The sequence below is a fragment of the Macrosteles quadrilineatus genome, unplaced genomic scaffold (assembly GCF_028750875.1).
Source record: "Macrosteles quadrilineatus isolate MER2022 unplaced genomic scaffold, UCM_ALF_1.0 Scaffold_2__2_contigs__length_208266976, whole genome shotgun sequence".
Taxonomy (NCBI): domain Eukaryota; kingdom Metazoa; phylum Arthropoda; class Insecta; order Hemiptera; family Cicadellidae; genus Macrosteles; species Macrosteles quadrilineatus.
Genome location: NW_026542595.1, coordinates 192,056,374 through 192,080,792, shown reverse-complemented (window position 1 = coordinate 192,080,792; position 24,419 = coordinate 192,056,374). Strand labels below are relative to the sequence as shown.

The 24,419-nt window shown below is 33.4% G+C and overlaps 1 protein-coding gene across 3 annotated transcripts; it reads right to left on the bottom strand.

The window, feature by feature from the left end:
* Positions 1-786: 786 nt before the first annotated feature.
* Positions 787-22,161, bottom strand: LOC128986040 (protein croquemort-like). 3 transcript variants are annotated; one of them, XM_054406128.1, is made up of 10 exons: positions 22,045-22,161; positions 11,033-11,173; positions 9,986-10,152; positions 5,622-5,763; positions 4,938-5,150; positions 3,774-3,988; positions 3,114-3,405; positions 2,564-2,637; positions 1,721-1,933; positions 787-1,252 (listed from the first exon to the last, which is right to left on the bottom strand). In XM_054406128.1, the coding sequence occupies exons 1-10, from the start codon at positions 22,093-22,095 to the stop codon at positions 1,120-1,122; spliced, it is 1,641 nt and encodes a 546-aa protein (XP_054262103.1). In that variant the 5' UTR covers positions 22,096-22,161; the 3' UTR covers positions 787-1,119. The 3 variants fall into 3 exon arrangements, with proteins under 3 accessions (XP_054262103.1, XP_054262104.1, XP_054262105.1); XM_054406129.1 differs by having other exon boundaries at positions 21,954-22,097; XM_054406130.1 differs by having other exon boundaries at positions 11,033-11,168; positions 21,954-22,086.
* Positions 22,162-24,419: the final 2,258 nt, after the last annotated feature.

Sequence of the window (24,419 nt, the reverse complement as noted above, 5' to 3'; positions counted from 1 at the left end):
AAGTATGTTAAAAAAACACCTTGTAGGCCTGTGTTGAATAATATTTGTTTTTCTTTTCCAAGTCGGTTTGGTTCATCTACCCGACCAATTATATAAATTTTGGTCTTGAAATAAAGGTATGCATGCAAGCATAGATTTGCCATCAAGCAGCGGCATTAATTCATCTGGCGTATATTTTGAGTTATGCACAAAATCAACTTCCTCCCAGTACATTTCTTATGGTAGTTGAATTAGGTTTTTCTTTTCTAAAATTGTTTGGCTCTTCTACCTGACCGATTTTTATAATATTTTATGAAAGGTGTGCACACAGAGATTTGCCATCAAGCATCATCATTCATTTACTGTAAACATAAATTTTGTTGTTTAATTCTTGCTTCAATTAAAGATGTATTTTTACCAGTTCTAGTTACGTTATCCTATATGTTTTGATCTAAGAACCTTCATTGAAATACCAGCTTTCATTTGAGTTATTGATTATTAAGATGGGACGTACCTAAATCACGCTGCTGAATCATGAGCAACCAAAATTGTTACAAGAATGAAGTCATTTATCATCGATTGATCAAAGTAATTGTGCTTGAAACCTCCAGCAACCACCGATTTCAACGGTTGTCTCTTTTATTGTATAATTCAAAATCCTGGCCAAGAGCCTTTTTTTGAACTAAATCTACACATTGCTTTAGGCTAGGCCCAGATTGTCACAGCATTATCACTTAGATGGATAATATACTTTCTTTCAGCTAAAATATATCATCTTCCATTTAATGTGAGGAATGAAACAAACTATTATAACTCAAAAATTAACATTTATCTGGTAAAAAAGCCACTAGTAATGATAATAAATATATGATGAAACTTAAATAAAGTAATACATTAACAACTATCACATACATAAATGGAATGATAACTTGTAACACAAGTTTACAATATTCACTACCTAGGCTACTAACGTCCAAGAACTTAAGTCACACTTTGTCATTTTGATGTTAATCAATATGACCAATGCAAAATCTTGGTCAGCTGACCAAACAAAGAATGGTAAATTTTTACCATTTTATGGTGTTTAGAGTACTGCTTGAGCACAACAAAGGAACTTAACCACTCAATTTTCATTTTTTGTTATAGATCATTTGAATTCAATTCACTTCTTGGTTTCATCACTATATATTGTTTTTTGCCACTTTTACTTTCTTTCTTGGGCGATTCCATTGCGGCTACATACATGTTGTAGTCATCTTTGTTTTTCTGCATCCTGGAAAGCAGAATTCATTAAATGATGGTTTAAAATTTTATTGACACGCTCGTACAAAACAATGTTAAAACATGTAGAATAGAAAGTAGGTATTACAGTTAAATACCCACTTTCTTAATCAACTCTCATGGGTCCAAGCTTAGGTTAAATACTGAAGAAAAACTGTATGTTCTATACTATAGTATTGCACATTTTAGATTTTACTTTTGAAAAACCCAGTCCTAACGGAATTGCGAAGACCGTGAGAGAGGCTTATGAGTGTGGCCACAATCACGTGTGATGACAATCAGTTTATATTCTATGAAATGAAAATATTTTCTCAGTAGGCTTTTCTGGGCCGGACAAAATCTGTTTGCAGGCTGTAGACTCCTGGTCTACTATACAACTACTATTCTAACAAGAAAATACAAACGGTGTTGATAACGCTGCAGGGAACTACTGTACTTTTTCACTTAGAAATTAACTTACTCCATTGTGCGGGCTTTGTGGTTGCCCAGACAGAGAACCAGAGAGTAGCCGAGCATTAGACAGCCACAGAGAGCTGAGAGTATACACAGGATGATCCCCAGATGCTGCAGAAACAGCAGTAGTCTCAGACCTAAGGCCATGGAGGGCAGGATGGTGGCTCGCTGCTGGAACCACAACATGGGGAAGAATACTGTCGGCACATTGCTGTATAGCCTGCAACATAAGTGATGTTAATACTGTGGAGATCAAAATAGTGATTGTTATCACATAGAAGAGTAAGGTTCGGAGGAGACACTCAATTGTAGGCCTACTCTAAAGTGATGTCTAGCACTAATTCTGCTGCTGGTGTCGGGGGCAAAGTCCAACACCACCCATTCAAGTGGCAAGGAGTAAAAGTAGTGTAATGAGTGAGTATAAGGAGTGCTGTACTACTAAGTACCAGCCCCTTAATTGTTTTCATAGTGCAAACTAATGTTTATTGACATTTCTGCAATAGTATTGAGTCCATTTTAATGTGTTGTGGTGCCAAAGAGATTATTGCTAACAATTAATTTCAAAGTAAAACTTTTGACTTCTAATATTTTTATGCTGAAAAGCATAAGTCGCTCAAAGTTTTGAAGACTATAGCTAGGATCTAAACCACCCAACCTTTTTTTACAGTTGTTCACTCTTTAACTACATGTTGCATTCAGTTCTGTAATTTGTTTTTTCACTGATAGTCAATGGTTTAGTGTGGCAATTGCATAATAAGAGTTTTAAAATGTCAGTCTAATAAGGTTTTGTATTTGTCATAGTTTAACATTGCTGTACTACATACAGTAAGACTATTTGAACTGTTCTCACCCCATTCCTGGTAACGGCTGCAGAAGCAGATTAATCTGAAATCTTGCAGCAACATCTAGTGGGATTCCAGTTGTCTGAAACAACAAAAATACTGAATATAATAACATAACTACTATTACTCAGTGTTCAATGTTCGTGTTACGTGTATATTCGTTTTTTAAAAACTATGACGACCTTCAAATGAAGTGATAACTTATATCCTTGGACGCCTGAAGATGACTCCACGGAGTTGAAACCGGTTGCAACACAAGCAACGAATTGGATTACTTAAATGCAGGTATTTAAACCACTTTAAAAATACTGAATCTGAAAGTTGGTGGCACATGAATTATTCATTATTCTACCGTTGAATGTTGTTAACATTTTAAGAATGAATACTAACTACTAATGGATAAAAGTCATTTCATAATTTTTATCGAGCAATCCGCTTATCAGACTTAGCTGCAGTGGGTTCATAATCGAGATTTAACTGTTACAAATATTCATACAAGTCTCGAAACTCGTACACTAAACAGTTAAAGTACCGGTACTAATTTACAGATTATCTCACCGGTTCCAACACAAGGTAGAACTGATGTTTCTCCTTGACTGGTCTTAGGCCTCGAACATTGTCGGTGAAGAAGGGATCGGCCAAGTAGAAATGTGGAAATGAGGCGAAGGCAGGGGCGCCAAACCGACAGGATGTTTCGTTAAGCACGCCTGAGGGAGTGCACTCGCCATTGCAGTAACAGGAGTTGTCTTCAAATACAGTTCCATTGTCTAGCATGGACATTCCACCGACATAACGGTAACCTGGGACACCCTCCACTTCTGTGTCTTCTTCGTACTCAAACGAAACTGATCTGAAACAAGAGGATAAATCATAAGTATCGGCAGTCAATCATGCTTTCATGGGTTCACGAGGAGATGGGTAAAGATTCTGTATCTAAGGGTAAAAAAGCTCACTCTTTCTCCCATATCATAATGTTTAACAACAACTAAAATAAAAAATTTAATATTTAACGAAATAGAGATCAGCAAAGAACAAAAGTTACAAGCTGCTGTATTCACAGAATATGAACCACATATGCTATTATCGTGGTCTTTGGAGCTGCCAATTTTACAGAAAGTCTCATATTCAAAACTCACCCATACACTATAATCTTATTTAAACTGGCTCGATTTTCTGTATATTTGTGAATATTTCAACCAAATTCTAAAATGAAGATACCTGCAGAGGTCCGGAGAGAACATGGTAACTTTGCTTTCTCTTGTTTGTCCAGGAGGAAACAGCTGTCCTGTAGTCCCGACTACGTTAGCACAATCTCCTTCATAGAACGATGTAGAATTATCATAGTTCCAGTTTTCAAGCTTGCCTATTTTATATATGTCCTCTTCTCCAGTGTTCATATTGAAAACTCCATCCATAAATGATGTCCCATTTCTCTGTAAGAATTACCACGGATAAAAAATTATTAATCCTTAAAGATTTATCATCCTCTAGACTGGCCAAGGAAGGTTTTAATAATTCTGTCCAGTTTATGTAGAGATGCTCTGTTGTTTTCTATATTTTATTTCATCTATTTAAAACATGTATAAGCCAAATAAAGCTATCTAACTATAAATAATTTGCTAGTTCTATGGTACAGTAGTGTCCCGCAAACTCGGCACTCGACAACCCGGCAGTCTGGATAACTCGGCCATCACCTGACTCAGAAACTTGGTGATTTTTTGAGTCCGAGATAAACATGGGCTCAAGTCAAATCATTCGCAACTCGTACCAAGTATTTGTTGTACTCTGATGACTTGATACTGACTTGTAATATAAATATAAATAAATAAGGCAGCTAAAAGTTATAAAAATTGTATTGTTCTTATTTTTAACCCTAGTTCCCGATAACCCGGCATTTCACAAACTCGGCACCCTTCCAGTCCACATTACGCCGAGTTTGCGGGACTCAACTGTATTATAATCCGAGATTGGTGCGCAAATCATAAAATCCACCGTAAAAAGAGAAACATTTAGTCAATAACAAAGTGATTCAGCATGAAACAGAGGTATGAAACAGGGTCTATTTTACATAAAAGAGAGATCTACTTTAACTTTCACAATACCAAGTGATTTTACTTTCTATCAGGTCAAAAGATATAGAAAATTGTTGCCTTAAAAATGTAAAATTTTTCACACCCACCCCAACTTTCATCTTATGCGTAATACTATCAATTACTCAGCGAGTTTTACCCTCAGTTGAAATCAAAAGTTATTTATTAGTCCTCATAAATCTTGAAAAAAGTTATAAGTTAATTTTTGTTTTATTTGAAAGAGTGTAGCCTCTAAAAACTACTTCTAAGTTATATACAAATTATAATATCAACGTATTCCAGCTTTCCTTACCTTATAGAACCAAGCAAACTTGTCAAAAGGCACTTTGACACTTGCGAACGACGGCATTTTCTTGGCCATTGAAATAAGTTGGTCAGAATATCCCTCAAAAAGCAGTTCTCTCACTTTCTTAACAACATGGATCTTCTGCTTTGTCCCGACTATCGCAGTATTCGTTGCAGTTCGTAAAATGAACATCCAATCTCTTACAGTGAAAGCTGCTGTCTATAACAATTGGTTTTGTGTAATTCGATGGCAAATAGTATAACAAACCAGTTCAGTCAGTTTATTATGAATAGAATAAGGCTGTGTATCAAATTAAAACTTCTTTATTTGCCAGTGTACTTGTCAATGTATTTGTCAATAATGCTTAAGTTTGCTTACAAATTATTATAATACAAATTAGATTAATATGCTGTATTACGGAAAATAACAATTCAAAGACTGATACTTCTGCATTGTTTCAACTTTTATCTAGCGAGTACAAAGATAAATTTGGCAAAAAAATTGTTTTATTTATTTTAAATTTTGAATCAGATTCTTCTCTAATGTTTATTGGTAGTGCAAATAAAAACTTAATGCCCATGAAACTAGCCTTCTTTTCAAAAATGTTAGATTGTTTGTCCATTAGTTTGATTTGGTCTTCTATCTCTAGCTCTTTGGATACCCAATTTGTGTTTGTGATTTTATATTTACCAGAGCAACAATGTTGAGTGTTGTGATTTCATCGTCCAGACTTCCTCTGGAGTTTTCAGGATCAAAATACCAATACTTTGCTTGCTGATAGGTCACTGTATTGTTACTGTTCCATGTTACATTAACCCGCTTGATTTTTTCACTGCAACAACAGGATACAATATTTTAAGTTATTCCAATCATATTATTCTTGTACATAGGCAAATGGTTGGCATGTGATGCGCAATGGGTCCGAGAGATACTTGCGCCCTCTCCACCTACCATTGTGTGGGGGAATTTTCTTTTCCTCAACCCCCCAACAAACCTAAACCCTCTTGTGCCCCTGGGTTCAGACCCAACGGGTCCTTATTAAATCAACCTTGCCTGAACAAGCAGGAGGTTGAAACAGTAAATCATAATTTGAATTCACTCCCAAGAGAATTCTATTTTATACAAGTGACAACGGAACATATAAAAGTATAGGTATTACTCTTTTATTTAATTCTGGAAGAAAGGATATTTTGGAAAAATATAAATTATCTATAATATTAAAACGTTTAATTTTAAATATCAAGATATAAAATTTTTAATGGCTGTCATTTTGGGTCGGTACAGACCAAAATTTGAAACTTAGTGTACAATTTAGTGTTTGTCCCTACAGTACTTATATAATGTACCCTGTAAGTTTGAAGTCAATCGCTCCGGATTCAAAAGTTATGGTTACATTTTGTAAAGATCACATACAAACAGGCAAAACCACTTACACTTATAGGCATGTTTATATGATTTTTTTTTATTATTGTGAATAAATGTAAGTGTGCATAAATCTAAATAAATATGTACATTTTTGTTTGAATATACGCATTTTACAGCAAAAAGTTAATAAATATTGACATATTAAACCTAAAACATACCATTAAAAAATAAATACAAGTTTTTTCCTACAGTTACCTAACAATGTACATGTTCTCTCACTGATTTGAGAAAGCAAAGTGGCCAATTCGCTCATCAGTGAGACAATGTTAACATTGTCTCACTCTAATTACTTTGTCTCACTCCAGATTTGCAACGTGAAGGCACGAAATAGTGAGCGCGTAACCTGCAGGCAACATCGTATGCGCGCGAAATACGTTGGCAGCACTGGCTGTAAATCAGCTGGTCAGCTGTTGTACTGTTGTATTTGTCAAAAGTTAACTTTTGTGTAAAAATAGGTTATGTTTCTTCACAAATTTATTTGTTTTATGGTAACTGTAGGAAAAGTATAATGTGCAACTCGAGTTCAAAGTACAATTGCCTCACTCGAGAAACCATTCCTCACTCGCCTACGGCTCGTGAGTAAGGATTTCTCTCGAGTGAGTCAATTGCTCACTTTTCTCACTAGTTGCACAAATAACTATACCACCTTGTTATTAGTATTTTTTGTCATACTGAATCCAAACCAGGGAGAATCTATGGATTGGCTTTAATATAAGGCCTTGAAGGTTTATGACAGCCTTAAAGTTTGGTTGATTTAGGTTGCGGTGGGCACAAAATTGGTTTTCTATCTTTATGTACCAAATCCAAAATTTCATATCTTCCTCTACATTTGTATGTATTAAATACCGGTACTCTAAAAATTTTAAGCATATATTGGTAATAACTGTAAAAAAATGTAATTGTTTTTTGGAGCTAAAACAATTAATCAAGATGTAATAAAGAATAAAACCCGTTACAGTTTAAAGCTCTGATTCAGTTAATGTTACAAAAAACATACATAATCAGCCTAACTTTTGGAGGGAATTATTGGATTTGGCGGGACAGAATGTTTGGCCAGAAGGGCTTCTTTATTCACACCTCAGTTCTCTCCGTCTGTCTCTCTTTCTTGTGTTGTGAGTTCTTTTTGTGAAATATTTAGGCTACAAAAAAAACTTTAGATTTATTCCTATCATCATTACATAGGTTTTGTGTTTTGTATGTTTGATAGCACACAAGTAATCATTATAACATGTTTGTATTTGGTAACAAGTTAATTGTGTTTTAGCACAAAAAGATATATATGAACTAGAACCTAACGTCTCTTTTCTTTTTACAAAGCCTTGTTACTTGTAATATGTGCTCCCTGACTCACTAAATATTTTATTTTAACTTAAACAATTAAAACTAAATGAAAAAACGTTTAAAAAAGCATAACCACTCATCAAACCAGTTCATCAAAGCAAAACCAACCTACAAACTTTCCTTGACATTCAATAACATGTAAATTACAATCAAAGGGTCACAACTAATGACTATCAATTAATTGTCGTTAATTATTCATTTGCCAATCTAACATGCCAACTTGCTTGGGAGTCTGAATCTACAGCTTATAGTTTCTTAAATGTTTGCAAATTTTATTTGTGATTAAAATCATACCATGGATATTATAACTAAAACGTAAAGATACTATTGATTGCATCAGCAAACGATTACACTACAATCATAGATGAAGTAATATAATTCATATTATATAATATAATATAATTCATATTATATAATATAATATAATTATATTATATAATATAATTCATATTACTTCATCTATGATTGTAGTGTAATCGTTTGTAATCTATGTTTCTAATCGTAGTGTAGCAAAGATGAAGTAATATAATTCAATATATACATATTATATTATACAATATAATTCATATTATATAATATAATATAATTACTAGCTGCGTGCCCGTTCTACGCACGGGGATCTTATTGTAGTCAGTTGAAACCTTCTTATATTAAGAACAGCAGTTGGTTTGCATATTTTCAGATATGCTGGCAAAACTATTAAACTATTATATATAAACCTTCGCAAATACAGTATCTGACTTAAATAAAGTTTCCAGCCGAATACAACACTGATTCAAGGTCTTTTTCTGGTTATCAAAACTCAAGAACAGTGTTTTATACACAAAACACAAAGAATCCCTGGTTCCTATGACCTGAACGATGCCTAGTTATTTAATTTCATTTACGGTTACACTATATTATTCCACTTGCGATTAATTAAATCCGTTATGTAAGAAAAACGATTTTAATCTCACTTGGTTGGGATTTGCCTTCAAAACGTGATCGGAAATGGTTGTGGTATTTGTAAACAATATTTGTAAACATATCAGTGACAGCTAGAAAAATAAACTTGATCCGTTATTTCATAGATGATTATGTGATAAAAATTGCACAAAACTGCATTTTTGAACGTCCGTAATTTTATTTACAAAGTAGTGAGGCCATTATTTACAAAGACACTCTCTCCAATCCAGTGAATACATTAAAATGACTTGGATCTTGATAGGTACTTTCGTTTTCCTGGAGAAGATTGCGTAAAATGCCATCTTGAGTGTTACAGACAGACAGACAGAAATTTAGATGAGCCTTGTTTGGCTTCTTTAATGTATAAAACGTAAAAATAACCTAAAGATTTATGATTCTGAGCAATGTACAGACAAAACTCTAATTTTATTTATATAGATATTATATAATATAATTCATATTACTTTATCTTTGCTACAATCTTCATTGTTTATATTAAATTCTGTTGTGCTTTTTAGCTGTTATGGAAAAATAGATATGTCTTCCCCAGAAAAATTTTCTTTTCGGCTACCTATCTACCTATGATAAAATTATCATCAAAGATCTATCTGGAATAATACAAAATATATAGATATTATATAATATAATTCATATTACTTTATCTTTGCTACAATCTTCATTGTTTATATTAAATTCTGTTGTGCTTTTTAGCTGTTATGGAAAAATAGATATGTCTTCCCCAGAAAAATTTTCTTTTCGGCTACCTATCTACCTATGATAAAATTATCATCAAAGATCTATCTGGAATAATACAAAAACTACCGAACCAAATGGGCTTATTTTACAGATAAATCATGAAACTAATAAATCTATGTATAATACATTTCCACAGTCTTATTAAGCTGTGGCTTTACCTAAAGATGCGATATTTTGATATTTATAAGTAAATATTGATTTATTCGTTTTTAAGACAACCCAAAATGAGCTATAGTAATAGTTTATTTACTTTATTTACATAGGTGAAGTTATTAATTTTTAGGGATGTTAAATTTGATCAAACAGAATTTTCCACATCTAAACTAAGCTTGAGATTCTATGGAATTACTAACTACAATTGAAATCATCATTATTATACTATGTGTATGATGTGTACACTGCTTAACCCTAAAATAAGAGGAAAACTTCAAGCTATAAAACACCCCTAAAAGCAGGCTTCAGATTAACACCACATAAATATATTGGCAGTTTCCAAATTCAATGGAGATATCCAGATTCGCTCTCAGCATCAATGTTCTAAACGTTTTCTATGATAAATATGCTAAATCCAATTGAAACATGCTTACGTAAATCTATAGGGACCGAGTTCTTGCATTTGTGGTATATGCATTTCTCCCTCGTCTTCTAAATCATTCACATTTGTCCAATTGAAAAAGTAGAAATCCATGTAAATTGGAACCGGATTGTCGTCCCAAATCTGATGAGTTTTTGAACCTCGAGACATCTTCAGGGTCTGTAAAAAGTATAATAAACAAATAAAACTAATGACAAAAATTATGAACTACCTATATATTGTTGGGAAATATAAGTCTGGATTCTGGAACCTTAGATCTGTATTCAGTGTTTGATTTATGCAATTTAAAGGTAGGATATGTATAAAAAAAACACCTTTATCTACAAAATCTCAAATCAAAGGATGATAGCTGGTTAGCTGAGTGGTTGTATATCCGTAGAATGCTTACTCAGAAAAAAAACCACCACTCCCTTTGATTATGAAAAGTAGTACCACAGACAATAAAGTATTATATTGTCTGTGGTAGTACAGTAGCTCTTTAATTCTGATATTTAAATCGTAGACTTTTATTACCTTAAGGTATGAACGAGAATAACTAACAAAGAAAGGGTATTTTGATCAAAATATATATATTATTTATTTAGTCATCCTCCACAAGAAGCCTTTATTGTTTCCCGTCAATTTGTTTATTACTTGTCTGTTTTACATGTAAATTGATCTTGTTTCCATGAAGTTGATTGCTTTTAAGGTACAGTATTAGTTTTACCTCATTGGAGTCTTAAAATGGATTTCCAGTGAATTTCCACGCATTTTCTTTTAATTTGTTAGTACCAAGATGTTTTTGGTTTGGTTGGTGCTTTAACAAAATGTTTCCCTGTAATTCCAAGGATGCAAATCTTAATTTAATTTTACACTAACTTATGGTCCTTTTTTAACTGATATATATTGGTAAAATCTCATGTATTGTTTATATTTTCATAAAAACGTACAAACATAATATATTTGATTGGATCTTTAAGTCATTCATTTGAACACTGACATAAAACCTCTTAACCCCAGGTCTATTTTCTATATTATTCATTATCAAATGTATACATACGTCTGCAATAAATATCTTGTAGTATGTTGGCCAAAACATAGGAAGCACGGCTGCCAACACTATGAAGCATAAACCAAGCAAGAACAGAGCGTGGATTTTCAGTCGGGACATACACTGCACCTTCCGGGGCTGCATTCTGTTCTGAAACATAAAAAAAAACAACAATCCATTTAAAACTTGTGACATCTGGCACAATTGTTTTAAAATCTACGATACCCATTACCAGTAATAATTGTCATAAAGATTGACGGTTCTTTGGAAATTACAATAACGATTAAGGTGTCATGCATACAACTATTTATTCTATTTGTCTATGATACAACGTACTTTTTGATCACTTTTACCACAGAAAACGTACGTTGCTATGCTATTGCAACGCTGGTGGCGCTGCCTACGGATTGACAGGCAAAGCTCTCTCAAACCGCTTAATGCTTTTTACCATGCGGTTGGCATTCTGGGTTATAGTAGTACGTTTTCTGTGCTTTTACCTTACACCTTTTCACGAATCCCAAACATTTTTAGATCAAGTGTCCCAAAGCTTATCACATTGGAAATATATCCAAGGTGTCGTGTTTGCTACTTTCCAAAGATATGACTAATAGAATAAGGTAGTTTTATTTGTTTGAATTTTTTTGTGGTAATGTAATAGTAGGAAACCTGATATACAATCAATAGCGGGCAGAAACACTTAAGCAATTGCTTCAGCTAATTCAAAAGATTGACAAATATACAAATAAAGAGGAGTTTTACCTATGGTAATTGTACATTGAACAATTATTCAGTTGTGCATTTTTCACACCATACCTACTTATCATTAAAATTCAAAGACTTTTTATACATATGCACTGGGCTAGCGATGAGTTATTCCCAACAAGTTAAGACGATTTCCTAAACAGACATGACCTTGCTTATATAACATTACAAGCACATTCTTATTCCAGCAATCATCACAATCTCCAGCATGACCGAGCTTCGGGTCTGGAAAATACCACCAAGAGTGGAAATAAGAAAATTACAAAAAGTTTATCCGGCTCCTGTAATATTGCTTCTTAAGACGGTTAAATCGGTGAAGAAGCTTCAACACAAAGATTTTTTTAAATATTAATAGTAGTAAAATATACATATGGGTGTACATAGCTATAGTGAGATGATATTTATTTTGTTTAACTTAAAATTAATCGAAAGATTGATTTTTTCAAAACAGTCAAAATAACGTTATTTTTTAGCGTTTACCCAACGATGTAAAGAAATACAGCCCAGACTGTTTTTGACCCTGCTCATTCTTTAAAGGACAGAATTTTTGAACAACAGAGATTTTCCCACACATTTCAAAACAGCTTAAACTTACCAGTGCCTTCCATATTGGAGTGATAATCCGATAAAGTTTGGTGCTTAAGCGAAACCCGTGAACAGAAAACCTCATGTTTGAAACAGTGTTTGATCATGTTGAAGGTGTACCTAACAGCCTAAACAATACTGAACGTGGAGGTAGACAGAGGTAGAAAATAGATAAAGAAACTACTGATAAGAAAGGTTCTTATTTGTATTTCAGTCATAGCAAATACAAAAGGGTAGGTTAGTTCCAAGATAAAACATACTCTTTTGGTAGATGTGGTTTATCAGATTTTTATCATTTATCAGATCATCTGTAGTTATGTTAATTTTGTCCAGTGCACTGTGGAAGTCGTTTGTTTACAATTTGTTTCATTATCATTTCAGTCATCAAAAGCCTCATTTAACCAAATAGAACGATCTAATCATAAACAACAACTCGTCCCCTAGTTATAACCAAACAGTAAAGCACAAATCATGAAAGTAATGCTAAAAAGACACAAACGTACACACATGATACAAACACACTACAGATTTTCCCCGATCAAAACCCCGAATCGAGCAGGTCGAAAGGAGCAGACAGTGCGATAGTGCAGATAGTCAGGAGCCCGTATACCGATCCAGACATCAGGCCGAGCAGGAAGATGAGCCCTCTGTAAAAAATTCAATAAAAGATCGGTCCGGTTTTCTGTGGTCCGATGCAAGTTATACGCCTTGGGTCCGATGTACGGAGTGATGTATGATGTGTCACGGTATATTTTACCCCCGTACGCCTTCGCGAGCGCCGCACCGAGCGACCGCCTGTGCTACCGTCGAAGGCTCTAATTTAATATGGCAATTACACTCTTTAATTAGTACAAAATACATTTTTGGTAAAATTGTGTCGTTTATGGGGCTATATGATGTAGTTTTGTTTTTGTTTCGCCACGGTTGAAATAGTTTTCATTTGTATAACTACTGTGTGAAGTGGAACTTTGCACTCGCGCGTCGCGTTAACAATAACATTATATTTTCTACAGTTACTAAACTACTAAAAAACCATATAAATAATTAGTCTTTCAAACACTATACAACACGTTTTTAGGTTAGATTAAATGGATTAAATCCAAGTGTTAAACGAAATGGGAAACTCTGCACCAGCTGATCTTAGTCGTAGCATCTGTGTCGCCAACTTATTTTCAAGCGTACACGCATTGCGTATCAAATATGCGTCTAGTCTAGTATGCGTGTCTAAGCACACTGTTTTAGTGTATTTTTGGTAGCAATACTGGAGTTCGGTAAAACAATGAGTGTGGCAAAGTAATTAAATGCAGAAATTAGCTACTTTGCGTGCTATAATCAGTGCAAAAACCCCACTTTGTCAGTAAACTGTAGGCAAATTTATTTTATGTTCATAAGCAAGCAAACTACAACAGTTTACTTATTTTCCATAAAAATAACTTGGGAATTTTAAATTTACCATTTTTTGGAATTTTTTCTGTAATCATTAGGCGCATAATAACGCTTTAACATACTACATTATTTGTTTTTTAAGCTCTAGAAAATGGTTTGAAAAGAAATTGCTTAATTCCATGTTTTTTGGGGTAAAAAATGGGGAAACAAATTTTTGCCCCATAAAACCCCGTTCCCATAGTCCGATCATGCTGGTTCGCAAACTCGTTCGAATAAATGTAGGTTTACACGTTTTAACCAAATTTCGTCAAAATCGGATCATTTTTGCTCGAGTTATTGTACAAACGGACACATACCCCTATGAATTTGAACGGATGGTGTTTTTGGCCTCAAAACGAAAAATTAAATCGGTCCCGGGGCCAGGTCTTAAAACACACTTTATTAGTTTCCCTGTAGCAGCTATCCTAGGTACTCGTTACATAAATGTTAATTTAATAGATTAGTTGAAAATCAATCCAGGCAAATGGAAATTCGCTTAGTCGGCAGGTTTGCTGCAGCGGGGGTAAAATTCTGTAGAATAGGTTTGACTCACATAGACCACTGTTGTTTTCGGAAAACAAACAAATAAATGGTCTCAGACTCATACTCCATTCTTCTTCGTTCCTTTCTATTCTACTACTCCTTTTTGCATTCATTTCATTTTATTTCTCACGTCCTTCTTCCTTAAATGTGCCAAATAAGCAATTATAAACAGCTGCGTAACAAGGACTATATGAGTGAGGAAATGACCTTGACGTGTGTCCAAATTGTCCGATTGCGGTTGTGCTTACTTCTGAGCATTTCAGGTAGGCTATTAAAGCTTGTATAACTCATTACGTAAAGCTACGCAGCCTTCTTGGAAACACTAGGAGTCATTGAAGTAAATAGACTGTTAACGTGTACAAAGTTTTGTTACACTTGACAAAACAAAGTGTACTGACACCGGGTTCGTAAAGAAATTTCCAGAATTTAGGAGAAATGCGAAACGAAACAATTTTTTCATCACTCGCCAAGTCGAAAGGAATCATTTTCGATAACAGCTGACATCAATGAAAGTTGTTGTTTCCCAAGCTCTGATTTAGTGCGAGGGAGAAACTATCAGCTGATTTTCCCTCGCTCTCAATTAGTTCTCCATTTACCCACTACGCAGGCTAATAGTGTTTATACGGTCAATTTTAATGATTTAAATCAGCTGTTTTCATTGTTGCACAATCTAAATGAATCCACAAACCGGCATTAGTTTGTTTTGCTGTGTGTTTAGCGTAATGCGTGTTTGAAATTGCTAAAACACATGTTTTGAATTCCTAATTATTTTATCACAAAAGCTTTAGAGATAACTAAACACCTCGCAACACAGAAGTTACGGGAAAGATGAAGATGAATACAGGAAGTTTACGGACTGGTAGGCCTACAACGGACAAAATGTTTAACCAAATAAAGTAGGTGAAAGTATTTATTAATATAATTTATCCAAAAAATATAATCATAACACCATTATACGTTGTGAAGTAGATTTTTACTGATAAAGAGTGGTCTAAAACTATTTGAATATTACTGATTTTAATATTCTGTAGGGTATTTGTGTACATATTTGCGTCGTGATGAAAAGTATCGCCTATAACTCGTACCGAAAGCTATTTCCCGGCAATTGATCCATTACCCCCGTCCTCGGCTTCGCCGATGACATGTCTATTAGATGCACCCATTTAAAACACTATAAATGGAATAACACAATCAAGCATTGGATCATTCCGTCTTTTCACAGTAGCCTACTTAATAACTATTTATAGTGTAGGTTTACAATAAAATCGCACTTTTTTGGCAGCTCAGTGATGCTCTTATTATAATCTAGGTTGCAACTTTTACACAAGAATGGAATGTTCACTAACATTATTGTAGTAATGTGTCATAGTCAGTCAACGCTAGGTAGGCCCTACGCACTGCACTAGCGCTACATACGGCCAGATTGCGAGTTATGCTCTAATTGTAGACAAGGGGACAAAGCTAATTAAAGCAATCTACCAATCAGGTGGTCAAGATGACCCTTGCAATCATTGCTAAATCTCTACAAGGCTCAGTCTCGTTTGGACAATTGTATAGGTACCCTGAGAAACTGTTGATTAAGGGTTATAGTTTTTCAACTTTTTCCCAGCTTAATGAAATAAATAAACACGAAGGGGCCCCTACGCAAATTGTGCAAAATGGTTCAATTCCGAGGCAACACGAATAATGCAATTTCCTAATATTTTTAAAATATGGTTGAGACAGTTATTAGGGGATAAACTACTAATGTACAACAAATTAAATGTTTGCTTTTAGCAAGAAGAGAGATTTACCTACCTCAATGAGCTTACAGTTTAAAAAGTTGCTATTTAAAATCCATTAGTTTTCAAATGTTTTGTCTCTTGTTTACTAAACTCTTGTTGGTCAGACATTCAAATGAATGATCAGCTGCATTTAAATTCCTATCACAAATTAAACGGTTATTAAGAGAGTTGGTCAGTATATCTGAATCTTCGAAAGCAAGTGTAAATAATCAAACTACAGGTGGACAAAGACCTAAGGAAATTAGCTTTTTAGTTATTATTCGTCACTAAGCTAAACTATAAGCTTACAATGGCAATTCAATCTTTAAAATCGGGTGCGCACCCTTTAGGATGGCTGAAAAGGGGATGTTACAGAGAAATCCCTTATTGTATCATAGAAGATGAATAGATAAATAGATGGATGGATTAATATTCATATGAGGAAATTGTACTTGTGCTCAAGATTTCCCTAGTATTTATTTTGACTTTAGATACTTCATACGTCTCATCATATTGTACGATCTATGAAGTTTCGGCAAGTGTTCCATGTCCTTCAATTACGTTTGAGATCACTAAGGTTTACTACATTGTTAATTTAAGGTTAGACTTTACAAGGTTCGCTTTGTTTTTGTTTTATAATGCAAGAAAAAACAACAGTTAATGGGAGTTTTCTTTAGCCATTTTATTTTTACCCGTGAAATAGTCTATGGATGAAATAACAAGACGTGACAAAGCGTTAAATCGCAGTTTGCACATCACAGAAAAAGTCTTAAAACTATTTTAAGAGCGAAATTAATACTCAGCACACACCGAAAAAAACAAACAACTTAAAATTGCCTTTGGCGGATCCATAGGCTTGACAAATCTTCTACCGGAACAGGACATAATATTTAATAATGTCAACTGTAGATAGCAACAATTTCTAACCACCTTTTTAGATTGGCAGAACTGGTCTTTATTAACGATATCTAACTTTTATAATCTGGAACAAATCAATCAAAAACAGGCAAATGAAAATTTAACAAAATTTAAGAAAGTTGAAGAATTTTAGTTTTTGTAAAAATTTAATTCTCATTGACAGAAATATAAATATAACATTTAAATTCTAACGAGTATTAAATACTTACGCTGTTGCTGACAATATTCTAGAGGTTTATCAAATCACTTGTCACCTTCCCTTATTCACATACGATTCAGAATTTTGTGAATAACACGGTTTTAGGCCTATTCCATAGAATAAATAAACCTATTCTGTGTTTGTTGAGAGGCCTGTGAATACATGTTATTCCCTCTTACAGCTTACATATTTACGTAGGAGGCGCCTTTGTCTGTTTTACCAATAACTGCTTGGAATCAATCCATGGTGTGGACAACGCAGTGGAAAACATCATATATTGAGGTAAATGAATCATACACATACTGTAGTCAAACTGGTAAGTTATCGTCAAATATCTAGCCTATGTGAAATTATACGCATGGTTTTTAATCTAACAAGATAAAGTATAAAATTCCTAGTCTAAACCCTGTTGTCAACGAAACACTCGATTATTACGATTTAGATTTAGTCTTGATAAGAAAGACATAAACAATAGATAAACCATCAAAAATTATACAGTAAAACTAAAAAATAATAGTTTGAAAGTGTTAGTACAGTAATAGGTAAATATAACAACCAATAACAATGAATACTTTTACAAACAGCATGTATCGATCTAACATTACCTACAACTTGGAAAAGGCAACGATTAAATGGGATGTACAGTACACTGAACTAAATTTAAGTCATGTCGAAATAAAAATGTTCTTAACATTTGTCCTAACATCAGCCTCATTTTTAGTAAATTAAGTTATAAAAACTACAATAGCAGTCATTTTTTAACCATAAAATATTTTAATGATAATTTTCCCGAAAATAGCTTATTGTTTTTAAAATTTAAAATCATATGCTATACCAAATCCGATGAAAATATATATTTTTATGCTGAAATATTATGGGGAGTGAGCCAGTCTCTGAGGTCCCGGGTTCAAATCCCGCCAATTCACCAATGGATTTGATTTAAAATTCCGCAACCCCTGGTCTAGCCCGAAGTAATGTGAAAAATAGTCCCAGGCTCGTGTCTAGCATCTTAGGACAAAAATATTCTTAAAATAAAAATTGAAACAATGAGAAAATGTGGTTTTGAAAAAATGTATTCTTAATTTTATTTTAAATATTTTCTCATAGAACATATTACTAAATATTTCTACTTAAAGTACACCAATTTAATCAGCGATCATTTTTTTATTTTTCAAAACTAACCAACATAGTGTTCAAATAGTTTACAATATCATCAAGCATTTAATGAAATATAATTACTTACCTTGTAATTACACATATTAAAGTCAGAAAAATATGCGAAACATTAATTTATTATACTAGTTAAATTTCGGTTGGATGTAACTATTCACATTAAAAACCACATACACTAATATTTTCATCAACAAAAATTAGCAATACAATTAAATCAGTACTGTATGAAGGTACCGTATTGTTTTACAAGGTAGCCTACGCGTTGAAATGATGAACACCAACTAGACTACTATATTCACAGTTGTCGTGCTAAATTGTGACCCAATTACGTTCGAACTATTTTAATTCTCATAATTAATACCAGGAACTTTCAGTTTTAGCAAAATTCACTATAGGAACGAAGCTATTAGGCCTACCTACCGTAGGTGGCAGTGAAAGGAATAGACCCGGGACCGATATACTTTTTTTTCAGGTCCCCAGAAGTCAAAAAACACCTTTCTTTTAAATTCGCATATACAGTATGTAGCCTATATGTGTGTTCGTGAACGGGATAGCTCGATTAGTTTTGGTTAGATTTTGATAAAATTCGGCTTGAAGGTGAGGGGCGGGATGAATTGACTTGAATAAGTTTGCGAACCAGCAAGATCGGGTGTATTATGGGGCTTTGAAATATTCTAAGTTTTTATTTTTATTTTTGCCCTTTAAATGCCTAATTTCCTTTGCAACCATCGTTTAGAGCTTAAAAAAAATTTGTGTTTTGTACAGTTAAAAAAGTTAACGGATAGTCCAGGCAAATTAGATCAAATATAGGGAGTGCTCCCCAAAAAATCGTCTAAAGCTGGAAAGTGTTTTAATACCTTTTGGGGGTCCCAAATAAGAGTCCTGTGAGTTTGCGACGGATTCTGACGTCTGCTTAAGTTTTGGGAGTCGAAAAACTATGAAAATTTTGCACTTTTTTCAGTTTTTCGCTTATAACTCCTAAATAACGAATCCTACGGAAAATGTTGTTCATAGTTCTCTTTTAGTGCATTAAATTCTGCGTCGATTGGTGTTAAATACGTCAAAATCTGCCGAGCCATTTAGCCACTGTAGCTTTTTAAAGTTAGGTCATTTTCATCAACATGGCCAAAAAGTTGATTATTTGACCAGTTTTCGGCTTACAACTCCTAATCGACGCTTGCTATACAAAAATGCACCTGTAGTGAGTTTGGAAAACACAAAATTCTGCGTAATATGTTTTTTTACTAATCAATAATGGCAATTGGTTGCTACCTACTTTGTATGGTCACCATTTCATTGAAAAAATATTAATACTAAATATTAGTTTTAGTAAAATTTTCCAACTTTAACTTTAATATTTTTTCAATGAAATGGCGACCATACAAAGTAGGTAGCAATCAATTACCATTATTGATTGGTAAAAAAACATATTACGCAGAAATTTGTGTTTTCCAAACTCACTACAGGTGCATTTTTGTATAGCAAGCGTCGATTAGGAGTTGTAAGCCGAAAACTGGTCAAATAATCAACTTTTTGGCCATGTTGATGAAAATGACCTAACTTTAAAAAGCTACAGCGGCTAAATGGCTCAGCCGATTTTGACGTATTTAACACCAATCGACGCAGGATTTAATGTACTAAAAGAGACCTATGAACAACATTTTCCGTAGGATTCGTTATTTAGGAGTTATAAGCGAAAAACTGAAAAAAGTGCAAAATTTTCATAGTTTTTCGACTCCCAAAACTTAAGCAGACGTCAGAATCCGTCGCAAACTCACAGGACTCTTATTTGGGACCCCCAAAAGGTATTAAAACACTTTCCAGCTTTAGACGATTTTTGGGGAGCATATGTCTAATTTGCCTGGGCTAGGAGAAAATTCTCAAAAACTTTACATTTAATTTCCATGTTAATCATTAAAACATTTGTTATTAATATAAAAAGAAAACAGTTGTAGTTTGCTTGTTAGTGGATATATTTTTGTAAAATTTGTCAAATCAATGTTTTCATCCTGTACTAGTATCATTTGATAAAAAACACTTTTGATGACCTACCAGCCTATGTGAAATTATAAACATGTGTTTGTGTAGTTGAACAAGATAAGATGTCAAGTTCCTAGATTAATCTACAGATTTTGTCAACGGAACCACTTCTGTACAAACAACACTTATAGCCATTGACTTTAGAATATGTACTCGTAATTCTATGGTAGAACAAGAAGTTTCAGGTTTAGTGTGAATGTGCTTATGTTGACTGAAATAAGTTCTCCTTATTTTGCAGTAAATTATAGTCATGTGCTTTACCCTATTGCACCGTAAGCGCTATCAAGTTTGCACGTGTAGGCTCATTCTTCAAAAAGTTTGTTATTTTTTAAATAATATAGAAATTAATTACTTAATGAAACGTGTACATGCTGTATGTATATAATCTTGCAGAAACAAGCTGGCAATTGGTTTAATTGCAAACAAGGTAAGGTATATGAGTATACCAATTATATGTGGCCTGATTTTATTTTTTTCATGGAAGCGACATGTTGTCAAAACGAAAGATGTGGATTTAAATCAGCTTATGTCATCATCACTAAGTCGGTGCCCATACCACAACGAATTTCTACATGAATATAACAAAATTCTTACTAAAATAATCAAGTGAATAAATTTTAATCCTTTTAAAGTAAATTGATTAACTGTAAAATCAACAAATAGCTCACAACAAAAACAAAAACGATTAAATTAACTTGCTATCATTGAAACAGTAAAAATAATGATGTCAACATTTATAAACATTTTGCTGTCACTCAAAACTTACGTAGATAATTGCCAGCATTACGTGTGACTGGGGCCAAATGAGTAAGATAGACTTTATCTTATCTTCAAGATATGGCGTACAACTACAGTTTAAATTGTAAGTTGTTTACCTGATTCTACTCACCTTCATTTACAAAAGCGTTTATGAAATAATCCGTAGGTTTAAAAGATTAACACTTTCACTTTCGTCCAACGTAATAACAAAAACTACTGTTAATTCAGTGATGTTTATCCAAAAGAAGTTTGTTATATAAATATTTATTATATAGTTGTTTGATTTTTTTAATAATACAGGTTTAGGACATGACTATGAATTTTCTTAAGCAAGGGTGTAAGAGTTAGGACAAACTGTTACTTCCTACTGTTATTATTAGAGATTATTCTTTCTTAATCTACCATGAGGTATTAGTAGAAAGATCGGGATGCTATTATTATTTGAATTTTTTTTTTGTATATTAATTCTAAATCTCATTCGACATTATTACTTAAACTATAAAACGTGTATGACTATACAGTTGAATTAGGAACTAATCACTATATTTCTGACCATAAACACTACTTTATGGGACAAAATAAAAAATAGTACTTTTACCATCCAAACTCCAAACCTAAAACACTATAATTGTCTTTAAGGCTAATTTAATACAATCACATTTTTTGTCAATAAAAGATTTCATTTTTTACCTTAAAATGAGTTTAGAAAACTTAACTTAAAAACAAAAGTTATAAAGTTGTGACACTAGAAAAAATTACTTACGTGACTGAAAATCCTAAAAACTACAAGCACTCTTAAAAAGAAATTCGATTCGTAATATTTCAAGTTAAAACCACTTTAAACATAACCTAACCTGTCCTTCGGGTTGTGAGGTTGGCGGCAAACTGCCCGCGGCGGTGCACATCGGATCAGCTGACCGTTTGTTGAAGACTGCGACAATCAGCTGATGCGGAGTTTGAGGTTATGTTTGCTCTTCTGAAACCTTACATGGGTAATCGTTATCAGTTCATGAACGTGATTTAACTTGCCTTGAAGTAAAGCTTATCGATTCTGAATCATTCAGCCAAACAAAGTATGAGTTGGTTAATGACGTCGGTTTATAATGGTTTAGGATTGAGAGTCATATTTTATATTTGCGTTGTTACTCTATTTACCTTTTAGCTATTATGTGACCAAACGATATATTTTATACAATGTTGAAAATTGAAATTTGTTGATGGAATTAATCAATAAAATTATTAAATCAATGGATGGAATCTTTAAACAATAAAGAAACTAAATTAATTTCTGCTAAACAAAATCATGGAAAAAGACCATACGCGTTATATTAAAAAACGGCGTTTTTTTCTTTTTTGAATTCCCTTTTGACTTTTTTTTCAAACTACAAGATTAATTAAACTACCTATTCGTGAGCCTTGGCATCCAAACTGTGAACAACTTTCTCAAATAAATAGTGAAATTGAATGATTTAAAACTATACTGCCGTAATATTGAATGATTTAAAACTATACTATAATAATACATTTAGAAGGTAAACTCAACATTTGGAGGAACTCAATATTCCATACTATTTATGCACCTTGAAAAGTAACTAGTACCATAGATAAAAGGAGTAGACTATAGATAAATAGTAGTGTCAACTCCTTTTATCTATGCTAGTACATTAATTTAAGGGAATATAATTTTTTGAACCTACGAACATAGGTGTTATCAATGTTTGGCCAAAATAACTTTTTTCTTTCAAATACTCGCTATCTAATAATCTAAACTAATGTTATTTTAGGAAAGAAGCTCTTCAAGTTAGGGTTTAATATGTAGGTCAGGGGCACGCACTTAACGATCTTAGACAATCGATAGTAAGATAAAATACAACACCTCCCTTTGCTGCAAACCTGCATGATCGAAATTTATTTTTAGGCAACGAGGCAAAAAGCAATGTTCCGCGATAAAAATAACACTGTGAAAGAGTATTTAGGTGTGCTGCTACGCGGGGAACAACCATTTGTTTTTCTTCAATTTGAAGAGCCGTTGTATATCAGAAAATATATTTATAATGCTTATTTTGGTCGTAAGGTAAAATAGAAGATTACGTTCTGTATTTTGCAGTCCAAACATTTCTGTAAACAATAATAATTGTAGCCCTGCAACGTAATGTATGAAATTGGGGGGTTTAAGCATAATTTAATGGTTAAAAAAATAAATTAGTTATATCCGCTACTTAAAAATTAACTGCTACCACACAAAAACTGCTGGACCAAATACAGTACCTCTAAATTTTGAACGAAACAACCTACATACCTACCTTATTTTACTATATGAATACTCTCGTCACAATTTTGAAATTGAAAAGTTCCGAGTTTTTCTTTTAAAAATAATTTTGTACTATGCGTGCACCAGAGGGAATCAAACCTAAACATTTTCTTAAGCGTATTCATAAAGTTGAAGGAAAAGTAACGTAAATCTAATTTTCATATTTGTTACCTTGAACATAACCCTTCTGTTACAAGTAGTGAAATATACTAACAAAATTACCCAGAATTCTTAAATGTTTTAATAATTAGTCATTAGACACATCTGCCAACCGTTACTTGTTCGTCAAAACCAAAATATAAATATGTCAAGATTTTCATTTTGAGTCTCCTGCATCGTCTACAATTAAGGTGAGAAAAGTATGATGAAAGTAAGGATTACATTACAGCAGAGATGATACAATAGCAGTGTTACACATGAAGCCCTACCAATACTACACGATTACCTACCTACCGTCTAGCAGTGGTATACACGTGCTGCTATGGTGGCCGAGCATTGCTACAGGAACAGTCCAACAAGCTTACTACAGTATTGTAAGGGTAAACTTGGTATTATGGTTGCCAAACTTTGCTAGAGGATACAATAAACACGCTCTTGCCTACCTACCAGCAACCAAAGAACAATACGCTACTTACCGTCCTGCAGTGGTATACACTGGCTGCTTATGGTGGCCGATCTTTGCTAAAGGAACAGTCCAACAAGCTTACTACATTATTGTAAGGGTAAACTTGCTAATATGGTTGCCTGAGAAGACAAAAAAACTATACGTCTAATAACACTTTGTAAAGTGTTATTAGCAGATTGTGCTACATGTTCATCATGCTATTGTGTGTGCTACTAGTGTTATTAGACGTATATATATATTTTTTAAGTCAATTTAATAACACGTAAGATGCTGATCAAGAAGTTATTACCATG

What these genes read in the sequence shown, in the direction of transcription:
- LOC128986040 (XM_054406128.1), bottom strand. Translation starts at nt 22,095, where the DNA reads ATGTGCACCGCCGCGGGCAGTTTGCCGCCAACCTCACAACCCGAAGGA. An exon ending in CACTCAACATTGTTGCTCTG is followed by an intron (nt 5,151 to 5,621) that starts GTAAATATAAAA and finishes CAATTGTTATAG; the next exon opens with ACAGCAGCTTTCACTGTAAG. An exon ending in AGTTTGCTTGGTTCTATAAG is followed by an intron (nt 3,989 to 4,937) that starts GTAAGGAAAGCT and finishes TAATTCTTACAG; the next exon opens with AGAAATGGGACATCATTTAT.